We start from the raw sequence: 26,785 nt of genomic DNA on the forward strand, positions 1-26,785 counted from the left end.
ACCTAAGCGCTGTCATGCGGAGCCGAAGTCCTTCCAAGTAAGGTATTTAAAGATATATGTAAGTAAGGGTCCATGATAAAAATAAAGGTGGAACAAATAAGAGAAATGGAAATATACGCACTAGAGAGCTTGGTACAGTGGATGGATGTGTCCAGATGGCTGGCACTATAGGGCACTCAAGTGCAGGAAAGTGCACATGCATATATATCATGAAGCATGGGAAGGGTACGTGCATGTTGCGCATTGCACGGGAAAGTGCACACATCATTAGGAATAGCTGCAGATAGCACACAGGGTAATGCTACAAGTTCATGCCATGTACTCCCTAGTGGAAACTGCCATATCACACAATGAGAGGCATGAGTCTCTACAGCACGGTATCTGGTTCATACTCATCTCTGGCTCTTTCAAATCCTCTGGTCCATTCCTCAGGCATGTTGAAGTACAGAGCCATAATGAAAGACTCGGTTTGATCGGATGCCTCACAGGTTCCTGTTGTGACAGCCTTTATGATAGAGACATAGGCCTCATGTTTTGAGATGATGCTGTGTTTAAAATCTTTAATGAAGTTGATACATCTCTCCACCAAGTCCAATTGGGGTAGAGAGGGTCCTCCAGCATTGGTTTGAGTTGAAGACCCTGACATGGTGGGTCCCCTAAGTGAAGTTCATGCAGTACTGGAAGAGGCATCTTGACTGGTTGACATGGAGGAATGATGGAAATTGAGTTAAAGTGAGATTTCAATAAATAGCTAAAACAAACTGGTGCAGGGAGTGCACAGGCAGACATGCTCAAATGCTGAGAGATAGCGAAGATGAACAATCGAGACTCAGATTGTCTGAGCTATATGCAGCTTCTATAGGAGACTCAAGAGAGTGAGCATACATCAGAGGTGATGTGCATGTGCAAAGTACCAGAACTCAGCCTGAGCTGAGTGTGACTGTGGATTCAATTTGTTTAAAATATTTAAAACTTGACAAAACATGCTTGGCACATGTTAGCACAAAGTTGGAGATTCAAACACTTATGATTTTTCAAAGTGTATGTTCATGGGGGAAAGTCATACATAGAGTAAAAAAAAGCAACTTATAGTAGATATACTGTTACATCATATTTCAAATGTTAACATTCATAAAAAGAGGGAGCAGGAGCAGGAGTGAATTTCAAACTCCCAGTGTGTGGTGTTTCAAGGGCATTTGCATAATAAGGTATATGAGGGCCTGGAGAGTATGTATTGGCCATATTGTGAATGCAGAGTACTGGAAGGAAGGTAGTGAATGCTAGAGGGACTAAATAAGTGCTGAGGGGAGGAGGACACATGAAAAAGATCTGCAGATGTAAGGTAAAGTGAAAGACAATGTTGTAGTTGTTGAGAGTATGGCTACCTTCAAGCTACTTTCCAGGATGTTGCTGCCCCTTGAGCCTCAAGTTGAAGTGGATAATGGATCTTGAGTAGTGCTGCACTGTAGAGACTAATATCTCTGTGGGCTTGCAGGGATCTAAATTCCCAATGTCTCAATCACTTCCTAATATAGCGCGACTCATATCTCACCTCAGTGCACTTAGTGCTTTGTTGGTTGCTTGCATGCACGAGTGCTCCGGTTGCACATTCTCAGTTCTGTCACTTGTCCTCCATCCATCCATTCCATGTCTGTTCAGTTTGTCAGTATGTATTTCCATCCTATTTCCATTTATTCTGACATATCTCCAGGGCTTATGGCCATATTCCATATGTTTTTGTCATGGACCCTTATATTACATATTATCTCATATCCGCTTCACTTCTCAGTTCACTTTAGCGCTTGACAGCGCTTAACATTACTTAGTATATATATATACTCACGCCTAAACTGTATAATGATTATCTTCTGCCCACACATCGTTGGACTCTAAGTCTAAGTTCTCCCTAGTATCTACCAACCAACATTAAGTATCTAAGTATAATATGAGCGCCCGCTGCTGTACATTACTAGAAACTCTGTCAATTTGTTTTCCGGCTCATTAAGAGTCGCTCAGCTCCACCACCTGCACATGTGCATTGCCTCTGCTCAGTGCGCACTACCATTATAGTCACTCATTGTCGCTTGTCATTGCTCATTTGCACTTTGTGTCGCTTTCGCTTGCTTGCGCTTTGCTCATTGTCGCACACCTTACCAGGCTTGACCAAGCCCTCGGTCCAGTGTTTCCCTCCACAATATAAACTTAGAGGAACCTTCTCAGTAGCAATCCCCTTGGGTTGATACACATCTTGCTCATTGAGGACTACTTGAGTATATCCACACTACCAATTCCTCTTCTACAGCGCTCTTGTGGACTGAGTTGCGCAGCACACACATGCCTTTCCCGCGGCATCATATCATCACTTAAGCTTAGTCTCACTCATTTCTGCATACCTGCGCAAAGCGTGGGAAAGTGCGCACAGGTATGCAGAAATGAGTGAGACTAAGCTTAAGTGATGATATGATGCCGCGGGAAAGGCATGTGTGTGCTGCGCAACTCAGTCCACAAGAGCGCTGTAGAAGAGGAATTGGTAGTGTGGATATACTCAAGTAGTCCTCAATGAGCAAGATGTGTATCAACCCAAGGGGATTGCTACTGAGAAGGTTCCTCTAAGTTTATATTGTGGAGGGAAACACTGGACCGAGGGCTTGGTCAAGCCTGGTAAGGTGTGCGACAATGAGCAAAGCGCAAGCAAGCGAAAGCGACACAAAGTGCAAATGAGCAATGACAAGCGACAATGAGTGACTATAATGGTAGTGCGCACTGAGCAGAGGCAATGCACATGTGCAGGTGGTGGAGCTGAGCGACTCTTAATGAGCCGGAAAACAAATTGACAGAGTTTCTAGTAATGTACAGCAGCGGGCGCTCATATTATACTTAGATACTTAATGTTGGTTGGTAGATACTAGGGAGAACTTAGACTTAGAGTCCAACGATGTGTGGGCAGAAGATAATCATTATACAGTTTAGGCGTGAGTATATACAGTGGCTCAAAAAGTGTCTCAATATTTGTTGGTTTTCATGTAATTGCTTTCTTATGAGTCAGGGTGTGGGAATCTGACTATGCTATAGGGAGGTGTCAGAAAGGTCCACCTCCCAGCTATATTCATGTTCCCTATAGCGTGGGAGGCTGACACTACCGTGTGAAGATATAGACATTTTGGTTTGATGACTCATTGAGACAATATACTCCCTAGTGAAAACTGCCATATCAGGCCATGAGAGGCATGAGTCTCTACACCGGCATGGTAATATTTAGCAGATAAGCCATAGTTGTTTTGCAGTTGCTCAGCAAGTTCATCACACTCCGACTTCAAGAAGCTATACACAATGCTAGTATGGGTAGCATACTGTGACTTGATGAAACCAGTGATAGCTTGAACCACCTTTTTCATGGACAGTTTAGGCTGTACTGCGGCATAGTACAGGTTGGGGCAGTTGAAAGACTGCATCAGGCATAAGGAATTGGAGCATAGGGTTGATCCCTCAAGAAGGGAAGTGTAGAAGGTGTAGGGGGTAGTGAGGAACCAGTGGCTTGGTGGTAAAAATGAGCTGCTGTCGGTCATGTGTAGGACCGGCACTAGAATAGATTTCCTATAAGATAAGAGTGAATATGTTAGCTGGAACTTACAGGAGGCACAAAAAGTACTTATCTTGGGTTGATAACACCTGAAAATTTGATGTCCTGCTCAGTGCTGTGTATGAGCATTGAGGCTGAAGGGTGAGGTCGATGATGACATCATCATGCTCACTGTGAGACAAAACTTCAGAACTTTCCGAAATTTCAAACTCTGCCACAAACTATGTCACATATACACAAATGGATAGGAGTTTTGATTCCCTCGACTCCTGCCCCAATTGTGACCAACCATCCATCCATAAAGAACTCCTGGCCATTGTAGATCAAACTGAAATTTCCCTGGTCAAGCTACAGTACCAGGATGTCCTGGATGATTGGTCTGACTTTGAGAGCGATTCTGACTCTAAGGATTCCCTTTCCACTACTTCAGATGATGATAATTCAATCAATCAATCTTTTAGTTCACCTTCCTCCCCCTCCCCCCTCTCCTCTATGACAGGGACTTCAGATTCTTCCAGTGATGGTTCTATATCCTCTGATGACATTGCTGTACCTTACAACTGCCTCCATGACACCATTAATGCTCTTTGTGATGAGGTTAAGAGAGCTTGTGTACTCTATAAGCCCGATGAGCCTCCTCTACAAGCACCTCAGCTTGACATGTTGGTTCATCACGAAGAACACCGCCCTCACTTGTTTCAGCAAAAACACTGTGTTGACCCCAAGATCTTCAATGACATCCTTGATTTTATCTCTGATCATCCCATCTTCCAAAATCAGTCCAACAATCCTCTCCAACAATCCTCAGCTCCCTGTCTCCATTCAACTTGCCATTTTTGAATCAAGCAGGCCACTATGGAAATGCTATTACTCTTGAAGATGTCGCTCAATGGGTAGGCATGAGTGTTGGGTCTGTAGTTAATTGCACTAATTGTATGATGATTGCGGTGCTTGATGCTTATGATTAGTTTATCTGCTTTCCAGCAGATAATTCTGAGGATGCTGATCTGGCTCACAAATTTGCCAAGTTGTATACCTGCCTAGAGTGGAAGAGTGGCTTTCTAGCAATTAATGGCTCAACTATGAATCTTTTTTTACCAAACTTGGTTACTTTGGTGAGACATTTTATGATAGGAAATCCAAATATTCCCTTGGCTGCCAGGTATTTTTGTTTCAACTATTTGTATGTGAAAATAAATTTAATTCTAGGCAGTCATTTTACCACATAATCTTCTCGTAGTTAATTATTCTCTGGATCATCCTAGGAGTGTCCACAATGCATTTGCTTTTTGATCCACTTGTTTTTATCAAGAGCATGCTAACCTTCTACCTGATGGTCATTGGGTTTAGGCAGACAGTGCATACCCATTAGAGCCATGGTATATTGCTCCTTTTAAGAAGCCTTGCAATGGGAGGTTGACAAAGAACCAGAAGTCCTTTAATTATCATCTCTCTAAGGTATTTTTTTTCAAGGTTTATTGAATTTTTTCAGATCCATGTTCATGTTAAATATACATTCACTGTTTTGAAGGGATGGTTCCAGTCCCTTTGAGAGCTCTGGTTCAGGATCCAGGCTGAGAAAGACCTTGAGTTCACTGCAGTGGATCAAGTACTGCATTATCCTACACAACATGATCATTCACTTTGAAATTGAGTATTACAAGAGGGATGGAACATATGAGAGTTCTCTAAAATGGGCTCATGCAGAGGGGAAAGATTTCATTAATCAAGAAGTTGAGGGTCCAGATGGTGAAGAAGTTGTTGAAGACAGGACTTATGAGGGCACTCCAGGTCAAGCTGCTCATGCAAGGCTGATTAATGCACTTTTTAATAGTCCTTACTCAGATGCACACCATAGGGAAGGATGATTTACCACAATGTTTGATTGGACATGTACTACCACTTAAACACCTGTACAACAAATATATGTAACTATGTAAACATCAATCAAGAAAGTACCAACAATTACAAAATAAAAAGCATGTGCATACAATGGAAACAAAACATAAAAATGTCAACAAACATATAGCAACAAATGACATAGTGAGAACAGATAGATGAGTAACAATGAGATGATAATGTGATAATGTGATAACAATGCTGATGCTGACGACGAGATGATGATGAAGATAATGAGATAACAATGACAATGACAGTGATGACAACAATAACAACAATAACAACAAGACAACAATGACGAGACAATAATGAGACAATGACGACAAGAAAACAACAACAGAGACCATGATGATTAGATGGAGATGGCAACATGACAAAGATGATAATACAGAGACACAACAACACAATGAAAAAAAGACTCATTCAGCTCCTCCATCCGATGCTGAGGCCTTTCTGGCCTGCATCATTTGGTGGTACTAGATTTTGAGTCAAAGAGTCTCTGCCTCTTTCTCAAGCACCAATGAATGTGCTTCATGGACTTGGATATCTCTTGTGAAGGTGAATTTCAGTGTCTTTGGTCTCCTGCAGCCGCTGATGGCTTACAGTGGCTTAAGAGGCCTCATGCTTGTGATTAGTGTGAAGTCACTTGTACTTCTTGACGTCACAATTGTGCTCCTTCATGTTGAGCTTCATGCGGAAGCACTTGTGCTTATTGTCATGGTGGGACATGACATCAGAGTGCATACTCTGGATCTCCCAGCATGAGGTGCAATCAATTGAGAACTAGAAAAATTGGGACCAGGGACTCACCTAATAAGTTCTTAGGGTGGCCTGCAAATAAGAGCTTGGCAATATCCGATGGATGGTTGTTGACAGCAGCCATTGTTTTTTTCCTATCAGAGTAAAATAGGACCTTACAATCAGCAGCTTGAGTGGTCAGATAATTTACCAATGTATCAGTAAGAGTGCAGTTGCTTTGTCACTGAATAGCTAGTAATGGTCCAGATGATTCTTTGGGCTGTCCTCAAGAGGTTGATGCATTGTCTATTGCCCTCAAGTGCAATAGAGTGTTAGATTTGAAGCATGCAGAACATTAAATACATTCACAATGGGCAGGAGGCATAGTTGTTTTGAAGTCTGATGTATGATGCTGGCCTGACCTTGAATCAACCGAGGTTTCTAGCCATGAGTTTGAAGTGTTTAGTTGGCATTTAACTGAGTTTCAAAACCTTCCAAAACCTATTTTGAGTACCACTATTGATAGTGGTATAATATTTAAATGGGTGTATGTATTGCATTATATGATATCATATTGAGATTGAGTTGAAATACTAGTCTAGGATTCGGGAATTGCATTTCCAAACACTGAGTAGGGTCATTTGTAATAATCATTGGGCCATTCAAAAAGTTCAGAATCACAGCAATCAATTGGCGTGCATTCAAATCTGTGCTACTAAATACTATTAACAATCAATACTATGTGAACTCTGTACTAAACATATGATAACTTTCTTTATCTGCAAAGTTATTCAGAAAAAACCAGTCATAGGACTCCAAACATGTCATCACAGAAATGTCCTTCTTGACCTTCTCACCATATTCTGGTATCAGTTTGACAGCATGTGTAACATTTGTCAATAATACTACACTATCACACCTATAGTGTTTGCCATGCTGGTCCACCACATATGACCGCTCTACTGTCCACATCATGAGTTTGGGATGGTCATTGGGATTGGTGACAAAGTCAAAATATTATATGTAGAGGAGCGGACTGGAAAGATATGTTGGAAGAATCAGATTGGAAGCACATGGAACCTTGGGCTAAAAAATAAGTCAAACTTGGACGACACGACTTGCTGAATATCACCTCATTAGTGTTAGAATATGACAGCAAAAAATATGCATACTGATTTGGCCGTCATCACTTGTAACATCGACAAGGACAGTATCACAGTTTCCAAGGGGAAATAGGTCACTGGGAGGGTATAATTGGATCACTCTGCTTGGCATAATCACTTAGATTGGAAGGTAGAGTGAAGTTGCAATTGACATTTGTTCCACATGTAAAAGTGTTTATGTCTGTGGTCCCGGCAAGTGTTCTTGCCACTGGAGAGGGAAGAATGCTGGATGAACTGGGAGACTGCATGATCAGAATTAATGAGTGCATATTTGGTGAGAATATTGATGGGTGACAGGGACTTAAGATCTGGTGTTGAAGTTAAATGGAAGGCAGTGAGAGTGTCTCCAAAAAGAATGCCCTTGTGAAAATGATTACAGATTCAGTGAGGTCCATGGACAGAATATGCTTCATTGGGGAGTATACAAGAAACCCAGGAGAGTGCTGGGTTGATGGTCATCACTTCCTCATCTTCAAGGCTTATAGCATTGACAAGCAAAGAAGGTAAAGGAAAAGAAAGAGCCAGAAGCTCAAGGTGTCTTGGTTGGCTTCACCTTTGGCAAAAATGGTCCAGGAGGAAAGCTGTTTGGTTTGTTGGATTCCAGTCAAGATGATGGTGAAGCATTAGCTACTATATTTTGATATCTTGGTACTTTCACTAATGTCTCATTGTAGAAATAACAATACAGCGAGGTGCGAACGAGGCTCCAGACTGTATCTATAAGTGTTGTAGGTCACGCGTTGCCTAGTCTGCTATACTTGAGACGACAAGTGCGTTCGACCCTAAAGGGGAAGCGAGTGCAGCAAGGATCTAGAAGTAGGTGCTGAAGTGAAGCGCGAGAAAGCGCAGGTGCACGCAAGCCATGAAGGTGCGGGAATGCGCGTGTGTGCTGTGCGAAGCGCAGGAAAGTGCATGCAGGTATGCGGAAATGAGAGAGAATAAGCTTAAGTGATAATATGATGCAAGATAAGGGATATGAGAGTGCAAGATGTAAAGGAATAGATTTCTACTGCAACTTTCTAGGTAGTAAGTAGTAGGTAAAGTGAGAGGTCAAGTAAGGTGAAAAGTTGGTATCTACTGCTGGCGCTTGAATACGGTACCTAAGCACTGTCATGTGGAGCCGAAGCGCTACCGAAGCGCTACCGAGTAAGGTCTAGTATGTAAAGATATATATAAGTAAGGGTCCATGATAAAAATAAGGTGGAATGATATGCAAATAAGGGAAACGGAAATACACGCACTAGAGAGCTTGGTGGACAGTGGATGGATGCTTCTGGATGGCTGGCACTATAGGGCGATCAAGCGCGGGAAAGCGCGCGCACATATACATCGTGAAGCATGAGAAGTGTGCGCGCATTGCGCGGGAAAGCTGCACCTCATATATGTAGCTCCTTAAGAGCTTTAAACATGAAAGAGACAAAAAACGCGAAATGAGATGAGGGTAAATATACAATGCCTCTAGGCGCGCACATTGCATGTCCTCAGGCGCAATATGGTGTGCCTGAGTCACCCCAGGGTCGCCTGAGACATGCTCTGCTTGGTGGTCAGGTGCCGTGATGCATGGATGCTTTACTGGCAAGCGATAGTCACTAGATGTAAAAAGCGCGATGTGCGCATGATCGATAGTGACATGTGGAATTACCAGAGGCAAACTCTGGTTGATGCAAGGTGTGACTTGAGCCTCTGATGTGGTAGAAGGCTCCTCTATAGGCATGCTAAGACGCAATAGATGTTTAGGGTCATCCCTGACCTCTGATGATGTGAGCGGCGATTGCAGTGATGGTGATGATGTGATTGGCGTGATTTCTTCCTTAAGCATTGTGACAGGCGAGCATATCTTGAGCAATGGTGTAATAACATCCACAATGGGCGCGTCATTGTGCAATAGATGTTTAGGGTCATCCCTGACCACTGGCAATGCGATAGCGATAGGCACATGTGTTTTGAGTGATGTGTTAGTGTGCAATAGATGTTTAGAGTCATCCTTGACTTCTGGTGATGCGCTTGATGATGATGATGATGCGGATTGTGAAGGAGATGGTGCTGATGATGAAAGTGAAGAGGCACCTGCAGCACACTTCTGGTTGAGCTTCACAAGCGCACGCTCAAGTTCATGATCTAAAGTGGTCCAGTCTGGTATAGCTTTGCATGCTGGTGCAGTTGATGGTTGAGGTGCACATGAATCGCGTGAAGGCGCGGGAAAGGCGCGCACGCGAGGTGTGAGAATTGGAACTGGTGGCCTTTTGTCAAGTACAACTTCTAGGGATGTGCAATAGAAGAGTCCAGCTGTTGCACTAGGGCTAATGGTCGTATCCTGTGTTGTGCAGCTTGCGTAGTAGCGATCTTTGCACTTAACCACTTTAGCTTGCACTGGCGCTACCATGGGCGCGCTTGGTGCAGGAAAAGTGCGTGCAGGTAATAGGAACTGCGCAGCTGCAAAGACGTCCATAAACGGATATGGGTCATATGGATAGTGGTCGGGGAACTTGATCATAAGGCGCAAGCAAATTTGCACCTGAGCATCACTAGGGATTCCTTCCATGAATAAGCAGTCGCGTTCAGCCTTTCCAATACGGTCTTCATCTATAAGTGGCTGCATAACCTTCCTGAATGTGCGCAAGTAATTGCTTAGTTCCATGCAAGAGGGCATCGGCTTGTTAGCATATTCGCGCGCAATGGCGTGCAAGTCTGCAAGTGCATAGTGTCTTTTACCATCCCATCCAGGATACATTACCTTAACTTCTGCCATGAATGCATCATAATCATTTACTGCCACTTCTGGCATGCCTCCCCATAGTTCTCAATCGTCGCGTTCAAGGTAGCGAATAAACCTTTGATGCGGTCGAGTCCTTGGAGTCCTGCTTCATCAGCGAGCTGCTCATATGCATCAATAAACTTGGCAAGGTTGTCTGTAGTGCCATTGAACTTGGGTGCGTTTGCTGTGCTGTGGATGGGCATTCTATAAGGCATTGAAGCGCAAGAAAGGTGCGTGCGCGAGGCGCACAGGCGTGGGAACTATTGCGCGCGCGCAAGGCGTGAGAATGCATGACTAGAAATTGGTTAGCTTTTGAATTGCAAAGAGATTGACCTGTATGCGCGAAATGGCGCTAAGTGCGAAGATGCGCTGAACTAGATCTTGCTGACTGTTCCCCTCGTGGTGGGCTCCAGTTGTAGAAACAACAATACTGCGAGGCGCGAACAAGGCTCCTGGCTGTATCTGTAAATGTTGTAGGTCGTGCGTTGCCTAGTCTGCTATACTTGAGACAGCAAGTGCATTCAACCCTAAAGGGGAAGCGAGTACAACAAAGATCTAGAGGTATGTGCTGAAGTGAAGCATGAGAAAGCGCAGGTGCGCACAAGGTGCACGAAGCGTGGGAAAGTGCGCACGCATATGCAGAAACAATAAAGACCAAGTATAAGCTTGCTTAAGTGATGATATGATGTAATCACAAGGAAAGAGAGATGCGAAGTGTAGACAAATAGATTTCTACTATGTTCTACTAGGTTGATAGTGGGTGCAAAGTTGGGTAGTAAGGTAAGCTGAAAAGTAGTATGTACTGCTGGTGCTTATATAGTGCGCCTAAGCACTGTCATGCAGAGCCAAAGCATTACCAAGTAAGGTATGTAAAGATATATGTGAGTGAGAGTCCATGATAAAAATAAAGGTGGAACAATATGCTAATGAGAGAAATGGAAATAAATGCACTAGAGGGCTTGGTGGACAGTGGATGGATGCTTCTGGATGGCTGGCGCTATAGGGCGCTCAAGCGCGGGAAAGCGCACACATATATATCGCGAAGCACGGGAATGGTGCGCATTGCATGGGAAAGCTGCACCTCATATAGGGATAGCTGCAGACAGCACAGAGTGATGCTGCAAGTTCGTGCAATGAACTCCTTAGTGAAAAGTGCCATATCATACCATGAGAGGCATGAGTCTCTACATTGTGCTCATCATGAGGGTTTTGTTTCTTATTCCCCAATCATTGCAGAAACAACAGACATCAGGTTGACATAGAAGTGATGACAACTGAGACCTATAATAGTGTAAACCCAAAGAGACAGATCGAGGGATATCAAGACATAATCAGACCTTGAGCCTGAGGAAGAGAATCCAATCTTAAGTAAGAGAAGGTGAGTTGTGATTCTCAAATGTTAGGGGCCATCTGCAAAACCACTGAAATGAACACTTACAACTTCACTAGCGCACTCATGTGATTGATGGATATGCTGTCGCTGGTATTATTTTATTTCACTGGCTTAAATTTATGAAAGATGGAGAACCAAACATTTTGATCAATGATAATCTGTCACATCTCACTGAAGATAAAAGATGGGCTTGATTCAATCTCAGAGATAAAATAGATAATCAAAAAAGACAACACAATGCAGTTAAATTGCAAGCTGAGAACATAACATGAAATCTAACTAATAGAAATCCGAGTGCAATGAATGATACAACTCTTTGTCCAAGAAATTGTTTAAGTAAAAGCACTTATATACCTCCATGCTTGTTGTTGAACTCACACCTGTACTTGTAGGTTTGATGTATCACTACTAGTGCTGCCATGGTCCAGTCCATGGTTCCAAATATTGGCCAAACTAGACCTTCCCAAACTGTTCTGAACCCTGAACTGAAGCCTTCATTGTGATTTGGTGAGGCACACTCATGGTCATTTTGACTTCTACCCTAATGGTCTCTGAGACTTCTGGGATCCACAAGATTTGCACTGACTTTGAATTCTGTCTGGAGGCTGGCATCCCGCACCTTTGGTTGTCAAATAAAGCCCAAGGTATGAATCAACTTTTAAATCAAGCACAATAAACTCAATAAACTGATTGATATATTATATATATATCTATCAGTAAAAAAAACCGCTATCAACTCTGCAAGGCTCACTACCAAGCTGCAGGATCTGCAATGCACCCTCACACTGTTCCAGCTGGCGAAGATCCGCAACTCACATTAATATAAAATAAGCCAAATTCTGAGAAAATTTTAATTGTTACTATAATTTTATACAAGAATTAAGGGTGACCTAAGTCTGTCTGAGATCATGCTGTATTCAACATTTGGTATGTGGAAAAATAGGCCCCTGCCCCCAGTGAGAGGAGGGCTGATTCACTGTGCTGTGGTGTTTGCTGCAAACACACTTTAAACCAGATATCAAGATGCTTGAATGAAAGGCTTGCATTTGGTGATGCTCAACATTGTCCTGTCAACTTGTGGAGGTTTTAAATAGTCTGACTCTCCTGGTAATCAGTGAGTGCTACTCACAAGTCAGGCAAACAGAACTTCTCAGCAACATTGTCGATAGCTTGACATTGCAATGAGGAGTCAAAATTGAGATGTATGGCAGTAGAGCCAATGACAAATGTGCAGAGTGATCTGGGTGCTGTGATGGACAATGAGGAAAGCTGTGCCTTCTTGAAGAAATTTGATAAAGCATGCTCTGTCCCCCAGAGATCACTGATGATAGCTAGCACATTGCCCACTTCATCAGCACCCTTTTCATTATTGATCTCATCATCTAAGTTGTCTCCATATTCAGCAATGACAGTGTGCATCTGAGACTGCAATTGTTCAGCAATAGACATTGGTAAGTCGCCAACAAGCAACCTGCGTCATCACCTGAATGAAGCCAGTGCAAGGAGGTTATAATAGTGAACTCCTGGACCGTCGGACTGGCAGCTCCTGGGGGAGATAGGTCATTGACATGCTAAAGGCAATCTTGTGGCTTAAATAAGTCCCAAATGTTAGGGAAGCAATGAGAAGGCGGACCTCAAGACAAATATCTCCATACTTTTAACTCCTGTTGGGCGCCAGTAGCCAGCTTCAGGCCTGAATGGTCAAATGCCAGATGTTCAATAGGGTAGCTGTGGGCACAGAAACACAACATCTGTATTTTAGTCTGAATGGTAAATTAGTCAGGCCCTTGGAACACTTGCGACTAATCCAATCACCTGGCCAATGATGAGACAAAGGAGTCTACCATCTCCTAATCTGCACCAAACTTCATGAAGGCATACAGGTGCCCATTTGAGTGAAAGGACCCCACTGCGGCAATGTATTATATGCAGCGCAGTTCCAGCAATAGCATCGCAGATAACCACAGTGCCTTCCATATTTTGAGGGCAAGTCCAGATCCTCCCACCAATCCATCCAAAACTTGCTTGAACATCTGGTTTCGATACTCCATAAGGTGATGAAAGTCCACTGGTTGGAGACTATACACCACCACGAACTGAGTACACAATGCTGACCTTGCTACCCAAGGGAGGTAGCACAGCTTCACAAGGGTGAGTCACTATCACTTTTCCGATCAATGCATCTCAGACGGAGTGGATAGGGATGCAGGATTTCGCACTGATCAACTCTGGAGCGTTTCCTATACCACCTCTTACCTCCATGTTTGCCACTACACCATCATCATGGCACATGTGGCACCAGGCACCAGACCAGCACGCTTCCCAGGATAATCCAGCCAGTATAGCATTGACTGCTGATGGGAACTGTTGGAGAATTCCATGGCCAAAAGGTCACTTAGGGATTGGATTCAGGATACTGGTGATTATTACACATATCTCCATCGAGCATCTTCCTTCCCAGCCTTTAGATGCACCCCACGATGTAGTTGTATGGGGTTTCCTTGAGCAGGTCAACAATCTTCAGCATTACCCATCAGTTGATCAGAACAAGGATGATCAGCCTCCTCAAGAGGTCATTGAGGCATCTCAAAAGCAGAACCCTACTGGGTCTTTCATCAAGCTTGCACATGTGGAACATAGCCCATTCCATGACTCACCTATCCAAACCTATCCTGTTGGCGAAATGTTCTTCAGTTGGGTTTTGATTTTGGTTTGATTGTGATTGAGATACAAGGAAATTGGGGTGCAGATGAGACTTGCCTACACCGAGTGAGGGTCCATGGATGAGAAATAAATACAGCTATGTAACATTAGATACATACCATGCTCGGTGTTGTCACAGGATGGCTATATGCACCAATCCAATAACTTTTCGACTCGGATGGGCAGCGCATGGGGTGGCATGAGGATGACTGTCTCCCATGAGGAGAATGTCTGGGAGGCTACTCTGTGTAGACTCTGGAGCCAGTCTGGGCTTTGGCAGCTGAATGACCGCTCAATCTCCTGGAAGGTGTCACGCAACTTGTGAAAATCTAATAAGGCATAAACATACGATGTATTCCCACGTATTTCCCTATTGGATCCAAAGACTTTCCAGCTCGGTGCTCCTGGCTCAGAGATCTCCAGCGTTGATAGAGGTCCAACCACTTTCTTGCATTGAAGAGGAGTGTGGTCGTAATCCTTGAGGTTATGCGCTTGTTGCTGATGTCACACATGAGTTCTTTGTGGAGATGCGACAGTCATATGTTAAAAAATGCAAAGCCAATTGGCAAATGAATACCTTGACTTCTGTGGCTCCATGTCCTGAATGTTTATGTGACTCTGATTCTTATATTTGAATTTTGAAACCCCTCGCACATTGTGACTTGACATCAAGGCAATATTTGTACTGAGTGGCTCGTCTCATGCCAACCACTGATGAGCCTACCATCAAGATGGATTGAGATCATGGAAAGCTGGCTAGCTCCAAAGCATGTGTCATGGATATTCAAGAAGGCCACTGGAGCTGCTTGGTGACTTAAAGTTGCATTAATGTGACGTCTGTGGCTAATCTGGAATTCAAATGGCCTTTCAGGTTGCACATGTTCTCCTCTGTGCGAAGCGGCGGTGGACTGTTCCCGTTTTTCAATTGACCCAGTACTATCTGATCCATAAATGAGCCTAGAAGCTTTTTGGCTCGCACCCCACAAACCCTCTGCACCGAGTATCCCTGGTGTACTGATAGATCAACAGATGCATTGATAGATTCAGACCCAACTAACATTTAAACAACTGTGACTCTCGTAACGTCCACTCGACTTGGTTAAACTTGGGTAAAGGTTTAATTCAATCTTAGCAATACATTGTAGCTATCCCAGGACAATAACTGGGCTACTTGTAATACCATGTTGGAAAAGCAAGTGGTCTGTGAAACACATGAAAACAATTCTGTGACCTGTAACAGGGGCACTAAAATGAGCAAGGACCTGAGCAAGGACTGCTATGACCTGACCAGGACATACTGGTATTTTGATGCCCAGTTGTGGCACACAGAATTCGCCCTCTCCCAGTCACCTACTGCGAAAACAAAAGCATAAAGTGCTTTATCATCATTCCAATCAACGTGGACAATGCCTGACCCTGACTCTTTCACAGCAATGGTGAAAAAAGGCCCTCCCATATTGAGACTGGGACGTGAATGGTATTTATCTCTGAGTTCCTCCTGCACACAAGCATTGGCTCTTGAGTAGTTGGATGGATCAGTCAGGCACAACCGTTATAAGAACGAAGATGCACCATAAGATTGCTTCCCATTGGATTGGAGCGTGATCCTTGAACACAGAGGCAATTTTTGGAGCAATGTACGTTTTGATAAAATGCAAAAGGTCATCAATTGCCAGGATAGCCTTGGGAGACTGTGCCTCAGTCTCCCAGGTGACACAAGGAACAGATCCAGTGACCTCCCAGGTCCCAAAATGAAATGTGTCTGTGGATGAGCGATTTTTGTCCTTCTTGAGGAGATGTTCGGCACCACTAGCCACTAAGTGATCCCAATGAACCTGGAGACCCTTTTGCTGGTCGGATGTGAGAAAGTGCTCAAAGTGCATCAGAAGATATGGGGGTATATCAGCAGGAATGGAGGCAGAAGGAAGATGATCTAAGGGAAGGAGAATTTTTCCGTTCAATGAAAGCATCTCAAGTTGCTCAGGTGTACTGGTAGCACGGTACTTGGATTGCACAATCTTCTGCACAGTCCGACCGCACCACTTGATAGAGAGGAAATCGGAGGGGATTTCCTTGATTTTGTGGATGTCTAAAAATAAAAAACAATGGATCCCGTAAATGAATGTTCCAGAGTTTAATATAAACCACCTTATGCAGACCCTTTTGAATAGCTGCCTCAGCTTTCTTCTTATCCTTCTTATCTCCCCATCTCTTGTACCGCTTTTCTTGACTGTCTTTGCTACGGCCTCCTTGTCCCATAGTGAGTTGTATACAGATTGAATTCAATTTTCAAGCAACGACCTCGAATATTTATTAAGGCCACTCACAGCAGAGCCCACTATGGTCGCTTTGTTGAGTTATACTTAACAATGCCAAACACAGCCATGGTGGGTAAATTGAATCTCCGACAATGTTTTATTTTTAGACAGTTTTTTCTTGGACTGTGTGAGTGGCAGCTTGTAAATTGGAGAAATAAAATGGCTTTATACAATATAAGAATGGAGTGTTGGGTCAAGAGATATTGACATATCTGTGGAGACCTTGATGATACCTGCGCAGTGCCTGGAGTGGGATCATGGGGGGAGATATATGTAAAGACACGGAACCTCCACATCTTGCAATAACACGACTTATCTCATGGCATGCAACCGAAGGTGTCTTGAAGAGTTCAAGCTTGAAGCATATGATAGATTGACGATGTGTGTGAGGTCCTGTAAGTTTTGAACACTGGTGTCGCCCAGAACCCGTGGGGTGTTTGTTGTCAGGGCTGAAAGTCCAGCTAAGTATGCATGCGTCAGCCAAGACTGCATACAAGCACTCACTTTCGAAATCCTCGGAGAATCTCGCATGTTGGCTCTGCAGCCTCGGAAACAGAGGTGTGGAGTGCACCACGAAATGTAGTAGATCAGTGCTTGACATGCCCCCATTTCACATGAATTGAATCACCTCATGCTTGTCTTCAGATTCCTCGTGAGCTATATCAGGCAGCGCACATTGTAGCACACTCACCAGACTTCCACATCCTCTCGCGTGGGCTTACAACATACATCAAAGTGTTCTATCAAATGCGATTGCGTTAAACACATCCAGAAACAACAAGTTGGAAAATGCACTATAGTAATAAGTAACTTCTCACCAGGATTTGCAGTGACTTGCGCAAAGCTCTGATCTGAAGAAGGGATAGAAGAAAAGTTCGAACAGATTACCTGGTTACCAGAGTCTTGCAAAGCTGGAATTGAATGATGTGTCGAGAGTTAAACTATTGTTCTTCGTTGATCCCACCGCTGATGATGTAATGAATGAACGCTCACATAAGCAAAGGTCAGATGGCGGTCCACGTGACTGTTCAAGTTGCACGTCCACAACCATTCGAATTCCAGGACGTCCACTTCAATGTCTTACATCTCCTCAGGCATCATTCTCTGTCGGGAAATACACTGTGATCACAGCAGTACATTGGGGAGCATGTCTGGTGACTTGCACCGTGTTCAATCAATTTGTCTGAGACAGAATGGGTCATGATACCCTCAGGCCTCTAGACGGAAGACAAATTATCAGTGACAGGTCCCAGTTTCCATCTTTCATGAGGGTCCAAAATAATCAAATTTTACAAACAACTAGATTATGCAGCATGGGCAGTTAGCAAGATATATGGTCTTGAGGAATTCATTAATTCCACCAAGATCCTATCCTTGGCGAGGAGGGTGCAGGTGATCTCCCAGAAGGACCAAGCGCTAGATTGCAGGAATAAGTGGGTTTCCTGGATATAGACACATTGCAGGAAGATCATGTTGATGGGAAGAAAGAGCTCAGAGGTCCTGTCGAATGTGAATGGGCACAGCTTTGAGGCTGGCACTTGGTCTATCAGTGTCTTGTTATTGTTGTTATCAGAGGTTAAGGAGATTTATACATAAGGCATACCGTTCCTGCATCCTGATTTCTAATTAACCATTCGTGCAGACGGATCCTGACAACCTCTACGAGTTCTCGCCTGAACGCCACATTGCATCAGATACTAAGGACTATCAGTCTATTTTAGACCCCTCAAAATGTCCTACTCTCTTTGCAATCCTCAAGTCACCCTTCATTGGCCTCAGCATTGTCCCACCATTTATTCCCGTCTCTGCACTTGATGCGCCCCCTGGGGTTGGACGATGACCATATTTCAACTATAGCGGTTCTGTCAACTCCAGAAGGCAAGGCGAAGCATCCAATTATGCCTACCATCGCTCAGCAGTTCCAGAAGGCTGTTCAATCTGACTGTCCTATCTCTGCGCTGCTTACTTCTGCCAGGCAGCCGTTGGTTATGTCAACAAACAGAGTCAAGGAGTCCCCCCTGTTCAGAAATCTGCAAGCAGTGAAGGACACAAATTCACCTTTATGAAATGTGCGCACTGCACGTGGCTTGCAAGATATAGAAGAAGAGAACGATGCACCTCGAGGGACTAAGGAGAAAAAGGTTGGTCTTTGCGTGCACACCGCCTTGATGAGGACGAGGAGAATCTTACCTGTAAGGATTGCACTTGGAATCTCCACAAGCAAAGCTTAATGGATTTGACAATGCTAGCTGTTCTGGGATCCCCACGATGTCTCTCTGATCTACCTTTGATTTATACATGATTTGACACATGTCCTAGTCACTTTGACTACACCTCCTCTCGATGCCACCGAACCATCTAGTTATATGACCAAGTTTCCTGAGGACCTCAAGCATTTTGAGCGCTACATCATGGACCGCCTGTACGGAGACTACGAGTAAACTTTCGAGGACCATGACCGCACCAGGGGATGGATTTCATACAGAAGTATTTGTGCATGAAACACGTCAATGTGTTCAAGATGAGTCATGACGTCCTTCAGGTCATTCATTTCACCCCTTCTCAATGTGCTTGACAATTGACACTGGATTTTCTGTAGTTGAACTTTTATGATCACTCAAAAGTCATCCTCTCGTCTCATGGTTTACTGGTGATGCATATTGACCAGAACTACAAGATCGCACGATTCATGCTCAGCCAAATTATGGCAATATTTTTACAACCTCCTGCTGCAGATCCTGTGTAGGCCAAATTCAACGAGCGACTCGTAGAAAGATAGCAAGGAGGTGCTTACGTCCATCTGTAATGCGAGCACCAATCCAGCCACCACTGATGATGATGTGGAGATGGGAGGAGGGTTGGTCAGCGCGAAGACATTAAGCATCACGTGCATCATGAAAGTGGTTCCCACTGTACAGACTGACTATGACCCGGGCATTTGCGAAATTATAGGTGAGCTCGCCAATATGCTTGACTTGGTCTCATCATGCCGTTTCTACCCCAGCCATCTCAGCTGCACTTGCTAGAATTTGCTCTTTTGTTCACTGGATGCTTGGCTACTGACATCTCCTCAAGTGCATTCGAGTATTGTTGTGCTGGATGACAACATAAAAAGAGCTCGATTCATAGCCCTGGAGATGGGGATGATGATCCTCAGGTTAGTTGGTTACGGTATTGGCTTACCCATTTGAGTACGATCATGGTATTTGTGCCCGGACCTAACTTAGGTGGAAGAAGCTTGAGTACAAAGCCCACCAGCGAGGTGGAGACCTCATGGCTCACTTTTGATTGAGGAAGAAGCTTGAGTACACAGCCCGCCAGCTTGTGGTGACCTCGTGGCTCGGTTTGATCGGTACTTGCAGCTGATGTACAGACAATATCGTATTTTCAGTGTAATTCGGAGGTGATCTTGACCGTTATAACACTGATCCACCACTGTCTTGTGTTTGTTTGTCTCACACACACACACACACACACACACACACACACACACACACATGTCTTCATGGCGTTGGTAAAAAGGTGTGTCATCTTACTATTTGAATGATTGAGAAAGACTAAGAAAAAAAGGAGAAGATGCCTGCAGGGCCATTGTGAATTCATCAATTCTTGAAGTTGACTCTTGCCAGTTCCTGCCTCTGCTTAATTTGCTTTCTCTCAATTTCCAATATGTCCTCATTTTACATATTAGTGGTATCTTTTGTGCATGTGGGCAATTTATTCTGTGTTACCTTGATGGTTCATTGGCTTGTGCCGATCCTGTGTCCCTGAGTGGCATGCTCATAGTTAATATAAGGGTGATGTCGAACTGGGTAACCTATTTTCGTTAACTTCAACATGCCAGTTGATCGACCAGTATACATAGATCAGGGGAAAAACAGCATCTTGAATGGCGGGATCCAGCTAGAGCATGGAATTTGATGTTTATGCCCTCAGGCATGTCTTCCGTGGCCGTCAGAGTTCTGATGTCCCCGATGATTCTTGCCTCAGTCCTGCTGTAGACGTGGTGACACTATCAGTAAGTATTATTGGCATTGAATTGGTTGGCTGCTTTATCTAAATGTGTCCAGGAGTCAATGGTGGAGAGCCCAAGGCTAATGCTGGCCTGGTAGACCAATTTATGGCCACCAACGACTTGGAGACTGACACCGATGCCTCAGACATGTACAATTCCCATCTTGACACCCACAACAACCTATGACGCCGGTCCAGGCACATCACTCTGTATCATGATAACAACCACTCTGATCCATTCACGTAGTACTCAGAGGGGCTGCCTCTCCCAACACCAAGCAGAGAGTCCACTACACCGGCAGAGCAAGCTCTTCAGGTATCAAACTAACTCACTTAGGAGAGTGGAGGAGCTCTCGACATTAAAGGATCACATTCTGGCTGCTGATCAAGCAGTACAAGTGGTAGTAGAACACGATGAAATGGTTCGAGAGATTTTCACTGTATTTTCCTCCGACACTCATACTGATACAATGTAGTTGGCTCATTTGCCTGCATTGGTTGCTGACACTCAGCGTGCTGGCGCTGAAGGCATGGTAGGCAGGGAGAATCTGGCCCCAGATGACAGGGGTCATCAAGAGGATAACCTATCTCTGTCATCCCAAGTCTAAAGTCCTCACTTTCTTATCATCTTCCTCCAGACTACAGATGCTCTAGACCAGGTGGGGGACTTAGATTCCATTGAAAGGGTAATTGTGGCGAATCTCGAGGAAGAGGATCGTGCAGATCAACAGATGGTATGTTATCCTGTTGTCCTGGGTTGCAAGTATTTACTCTCTTCCTCCAGACTGCGGATGCTCTAGACCGGACAGAGGACTTAGATCTTGTTGAAAGGGTGATTACAGAATGCACCTACCAACTAACAGTATGCCATCTCTCTCTTATCCCCAGTTCAAAATCCTAACCCTCTTCCTCCAGACTGCGGATGCTTGGGGCCTAGCAAAGGACTTTGATTCTACTGAAAGGGTAATACCGGGTCTGCTTGGTGTTGACGGTGCTTAGATATTCTCATCTTCGCCTATTTGGCTCGATGCCACTGTGATCCTGCCATTACGATACTCTACCTTGCCCACTTCTATACAATCGTTCCGAGTCGTTGAAGAACTGGATGGACCCTTTGCATGCATACTCAGTAGTAGAGGTTTCTGCAGATGTGGATGATGAACTTGTGTTGACCGTGTTCATGATGCAGGTATGCAAGGCAATGTGGCCTAGTAATTTGAGGTTCTGACGCACGTGAATAGGTCGAGGAGCAGCCCCATCAATGCCAAGTATGCTGATCGTGGTATTTGGATTATGTACCTGGACCTAACTTAGGTGGAAGAAGCTCGGGTACGCAGTCTGCCAGCTTCGTGGTGACCTTGTGGCCCGCTTTTGATTGTGCATTCAGATTGACACTTGGCCGAGAGGCTGGTCATCTGCCTTTGTGTTATTGGTTCCCTCTTAGTCTGCACTGTTTCTACACTAACCTGTCATGGTTTCAGAGAACTAGACATATGGATACTGATGTTTTCTTGATCAGACCAACTGTACTCTCTTATTCACACTGACAGATGGGATCAATGGGGACATTAATTGATCTGGATCCAACTAACGTTTGGACCGCTGCAACTCTCGAGCATTTTGAGGAAAGATTGCACTGATGTGATGCCCTAACATCATGTCTCATTGGATGACAATAGATGCAGGTGTCTTGATGTTGTGGTATACATCTGCATTCTGCTCATTCCTATCTCCGTATTGTATATAATATGGATACTTGCACCTTGTTGAATGTTTAAGAAATAAATCATCAAATCAGTACACAAGCCATTGTTGTCCAGCATTATCCAATGACTGGTGAGCTGATAAATAGCAAGTAATTGTAGGCAGTCTACCCTGAGTTTGGATTGCCATCCAGCATCACCTGGATTGCCATCCAACATCACCTGGATTGCCCTTCAGCACCATGTAGATTGTGTCAAAGTCTGAATGCCCAAAGGCATCAGGACACAAAGGAGCTGGTACAAGTGCAGAGTGACATCAGCTGAGCCTTGTCTGGAATGTTTCAAAGTAATGTCTTATTTTCTTCCTACTCTACCAGTACATTAAAGTCTGTACTACCAATGTTGAAACATCCGAGTCCTTTTTGAGACTGAGATGTGAGTACCTACACATTTGTTCATGCTACGAGCTAACAAGACCATTTAGAATAATATTCTATCTAGCTCACTGTTCACATGCCCACTGTGATCTACTTGCTATAGATTGCCATCCACATTATTTTAAATATGATTACAATTTTTCTGATGAGTGAAGTTTAAATACAAACAACATTCAATTGATGTACTGATACAAAATTCTGGTGCTGACTGCATTGTAAATACTAACACACTTTTGATACACTCTGAACTTAAAGCAGGTGAAACTACAAATTTAATAGATTTATTGCTGTAAAATTTAAAATATTAGTGCCATAAACAGTCTATTCAAATCTTGAACAAAGGTAGATTCAGTGAGGGAACAAAGGATAATCTAAGTTTGATCACTATGTTAAATATTGTCTCATGTGAAAGTCCAAATTTGACCAAGATATTATGGTAACAAAAATGCTGGGAAAAGGATAATAAAAATACCAACTTTTGTGTCAGCACAAATGATGATAAAAGTCATGAAAAAGTTTGTTTATGTCAGGGTACAAAGTCAAAATTCTATCTAGGTTTTGGCTGCAGAAAAATTGTTTGAATTGTTCAAGTATTTATTATTGCAATATTGTGAATGAAAGCTAACACAATATTTAACTGAGATCAATATTTTTCATTATGAAGAAGTGGAAAAAAAGCCTAAATTTTATCTAACATTTTGGGTGTCACAAAACTGTGAAATTTATTTTAACCTTTTTTAGTATCTTTTCAACATTTTTCACCATGAAAAAGTCATCCATGCTTCCAGTGTAGTGTTAATACAATGAGTCTGAGTGTCATATTTGACCTCTATCTGTCGATAATTTTGAGTCAAAAGAGGGATTAATACATCTTCACTAGATTCCTATGACTGACCAGTAGTATCATATTTCGTATTCCGGACCCACATCCGACAATATTCCCATGCCTCATCCGGACCTTCAGACGCCCTATTCATGTCTCCAGTTCTCTACCCATCTGGATCCCTGCACCTTCGCACATCCACATCTGCACATCCACATCCAGATCCCTTTACCTCCGTACATCAGACCTCCATACCTCCACAGCTAGCCTGCATCATTCATCCTTTGTCCTATCGCCCTAATATCATATCCCGCATTCCGAACCAACATCCGACGATGTTCCCACACCTCATCCCGACCTCCAGACCTCCTGTCCATATCTCTAGACCCAATCCTCTATCTGTCTGGATTCCTGTACTCCTGTATCTGATATCTGGATGCCAGATCTGATATCTACATCTCCAGATCTCCAGATCTGACCTATGCTTCATATCCAAACCCAAACCTTAAATCAGCACTCATTCCCTTATGGTAATCACCTGTCTCCGGACTTTCGAACATCCAGATCTGACCTGCATTTATCTTCCGTGCCTTTTCCCTTTGTACGTTTCTTCTCAAGTTAGATTATACTTATTTTCTGTACCTCATTTCATTTCCAGCTTTATTTTCCTATGTTCTCATCTCTGTCTTCATTTACTATTTTCTACATGCTCCGTCCACAGCCTCACATAGCTTTAGACTCTAATCTTTCACTCCTCCACTCCTCTGATCCTCCACTCCTCTGATCCTCCATTCCTCTGAGTTTCCAGAAGTTCCTCCAGAACTTTCCTGCTGTCCTCTGGATCTATTCTGCTTTGGACTTTGTCCTTGCAGCCTTTCCTCTGTTTGCTTCTACTTAGGACTTGTCCTGTGTAGCCATTACACATCTCTGTATCAGGACGAAACCCCATGGTAATTTCTGGAAGTTCCTCTGGAACTTTCCTGTACTCATCCGGAAGTTGCTTGCACTCATCTGGAAAGTCCTTCTGAACTTTCCACGCTCATCCGGAAGTCCTCCGGACTTCCTTGGACTTTCTCCAGACATCATTCTGAAATTAAGGGTACATACTCGGGTAAGGGGTGCAGTGCATAAGCTGGAGCCAAGCCCCTTTGAATCAGTCCTACCCTTTGTGCACAGTCCTAATAAGTAGGTTATGCCTAGTTATATACTAAATACTATACTATGATATATGGGTTTTGGTGCTACCATAGTGAATCCCAGTACCTTTGTGATAGTTGGTTGCTTCTTTTTTTCAACCACTACTACTATACTGAAAGTCTCTTAATATAGTTTGTCTACTTGTTCATATAACTCCTGAGGTAAAATTAGCAGCTGCACATGAAAAGTGTAGTCACTATTATGCTTGGTATGTCCTACATTAATTAATTGTTACTAATGGTCAGTTCCTGACTGATTATGGTGAAGACATAGAGAAATGATTTTGAGCAACCAGAGAGAGCTTTGGACCTCCAACAATAAGGAATCACAAGCAGCTAGAAAATCTGTAAGAGACTTCTTGAAGGCTGTTGCAAAAGTTTTGTGTCATAGTGAGGAAAATGAGTCTGACTCACAGGCTGGCAGTGACAATTTCCAGGACTCAGATGATGAAAGCGACAAACCATAAGTTCATTTATAAATAGTTTTAAATGAAATCAAATATTAACCAGATCCAAATTCCAACAGATATAACCTTCCAGAATGCTTATACACCATTAAAGAGATCAAGAATAAAATGTTGGCAAAGATTAGTAACCCCTCCACTTTTATCTATGGCATCTTATGTGCCTACATCAAGAATATGCCAGAGAACTCTTTAACCAAGGCTGACATCTCCATAATCAAAACACCAATTGCCGAAGTTTAAAAATTACTCAATTGTACTATTTCTGCACAAGACCAGATACTGAATTTTTGCAGAGTCTCACCTGAAAGGTATGCTGCAGATTCAGTCTCCTGTTTCTTGAGGACAGTCCTTGCCTATTTAGAGGACATCCAATATCTGGTGACTTATGGAGGGATCCCTGACTTTACACTTGCAACTCAATGGGGGAGCTGATGTACCAGAAAGGCCTTAGGATTTGATTGTTATTTAGGTATCTACAATGTCAATTTACTTATGTAGCATACAATACAAGTCTTTCTTGCTCTATCTAAATGCATCAGCAAAACCCTTGTACAATTTGAGGTGATGTGCAGTATCACATAATACTATACAGTGACTACAGCATCACAGTGAAGTCTCCCCTGTGCAGTGGAGCCATAGTACCACACAGCACTGCTGATCTGACTCAAGAATTCATTTGTCGCTACCCGAAGTATCTCACCATTGCTAAATATAGTACTGTGCAGACTATTAGTAGCACTGGGCCCATGCCACAGGTGATAGGCAGTATCAAGTGCGATACAAAAAACATTAGCATTGAAGCAAGGATGATATGATAGTGGTAATGATATGCAATGTGAGATTAGTACACTTACTAAATGCTTGTTGAGCTGAAAGAGTCAAGGTGACACACAAGAATAGTGAGGAGATGCTTGTGCGTTTGATGCAAGTGTAGATTAAGATCAAGGTATGATTGTGGTAAATTCAATGACCAAAACTATAAGACTTTACTGTAATGGGCTGAGTGATGATTTAAAACTGTAGCAGAGAGTTTAAGTCTAAAATGGTCATGTCAAAAACTGTGTCCCCCCAACTAGAGATCTTCCGAGATATCAAAAAATATTATGTTGAATTAACTGTAATTACAACGGAATGAGTCCATGGAGGAGTGTACAAGAGAAATATGTGAACTATTGAATGAATTGGTGATAAAAAGAGGAAGAATTGACTTAATGCGATGCTAATACTCTAAAAATACTCTGGACTTCCAATGACCTTGCACTGCTACAATATCAGGTGGTGTACCACATGACAAAAGTTCTATTGTGCCTCCGATCCGAAAACAGTGACCTGTCAGCAAAGGGAGGCCTGTGGATGCCCAAATATTGCTACAGTGCGTGATGAACCACGTTCAAGTCATAGGTGACCAACCATTGGGCATTTCAAATGTGAAAAATGGCACATGAGAAGGGACTGAAGAGTTTATGGAAAGGTGGTGAACTAGCACGTTGTATGGGTTGGTTGGGTTGTCCACTTTTGTGGCCATATATCCGCACCTTCTCCGTGCATTGTCTTCATCCATGGGATGTGAAAAACCGAAAACATTACACCATTAGC

At 43.3% G+C, this 26,785-nt stretch overlaps 2 protein-coding genes across 2 annotated transcripts; one reads left to right on the forward strand and one right to left on the reverse strand.

Moving 5' to 3' along the window:
• Window positions 1–11,981: 11,981 nt before the first annotated feature.
• On the reverse strand, window positions 11,982–12,977 carry F5891DRAFT_988971 (uncharacterized protein; the record flags this gene model as incomplete). Its single annotated transcript, XM_041378042.1, has 6 exons — window positions 11,982–12,088; window positions 12,115–12,214; window positions 12,280–12,322; window positions 12,345–12,367; window positions 12,534–12,567; window positions 12,658–12,977. The coding sequence occupies 6 exons, from the start codon at window positions 12,975–12,977 to the stop codon at window positions 11,982–11,984; spliced, it is 627 nt and encodes a 208-aa protein (XP_041216614.1).
• An 811-nt stretch (window positions 12,978–13,788) lies between these two features.
• Window positions 13,789–14,244, forward strand: F5891DRAFT_988972 (uncharacterized protein; the record flags this gene model as incomplete). The annotated part of the gene is made up of 1 exon (XM_041378043.1): window positions 13,789–14,244. One exon carries the CDS (start codon window positions 13,789–13,791, stop codon window positions 14,242–14,244), a length of 456 nt encoding a protein of 151 aa, XP_041216615.1.
• Between the last annotated feature and the right edge of the window lie 12,541 nt (window positions 14,245–26,785).

Source organism: Suillus fuscotomentosus, assembly GCF_016647785.1.
Source record: "Suillus fuscotomentosus strain FC203 chromosome Unknown F5891scaffold_264, whole genome shotgun sequence".
Classification (NCBI taxonomy): domain Eukaryota; kingdom Fungi; phylum Basidiomycota; class Agaricomycetes; order Boletales; family Suillaceae; genus Suillus; species Suillus fuscotomentosus.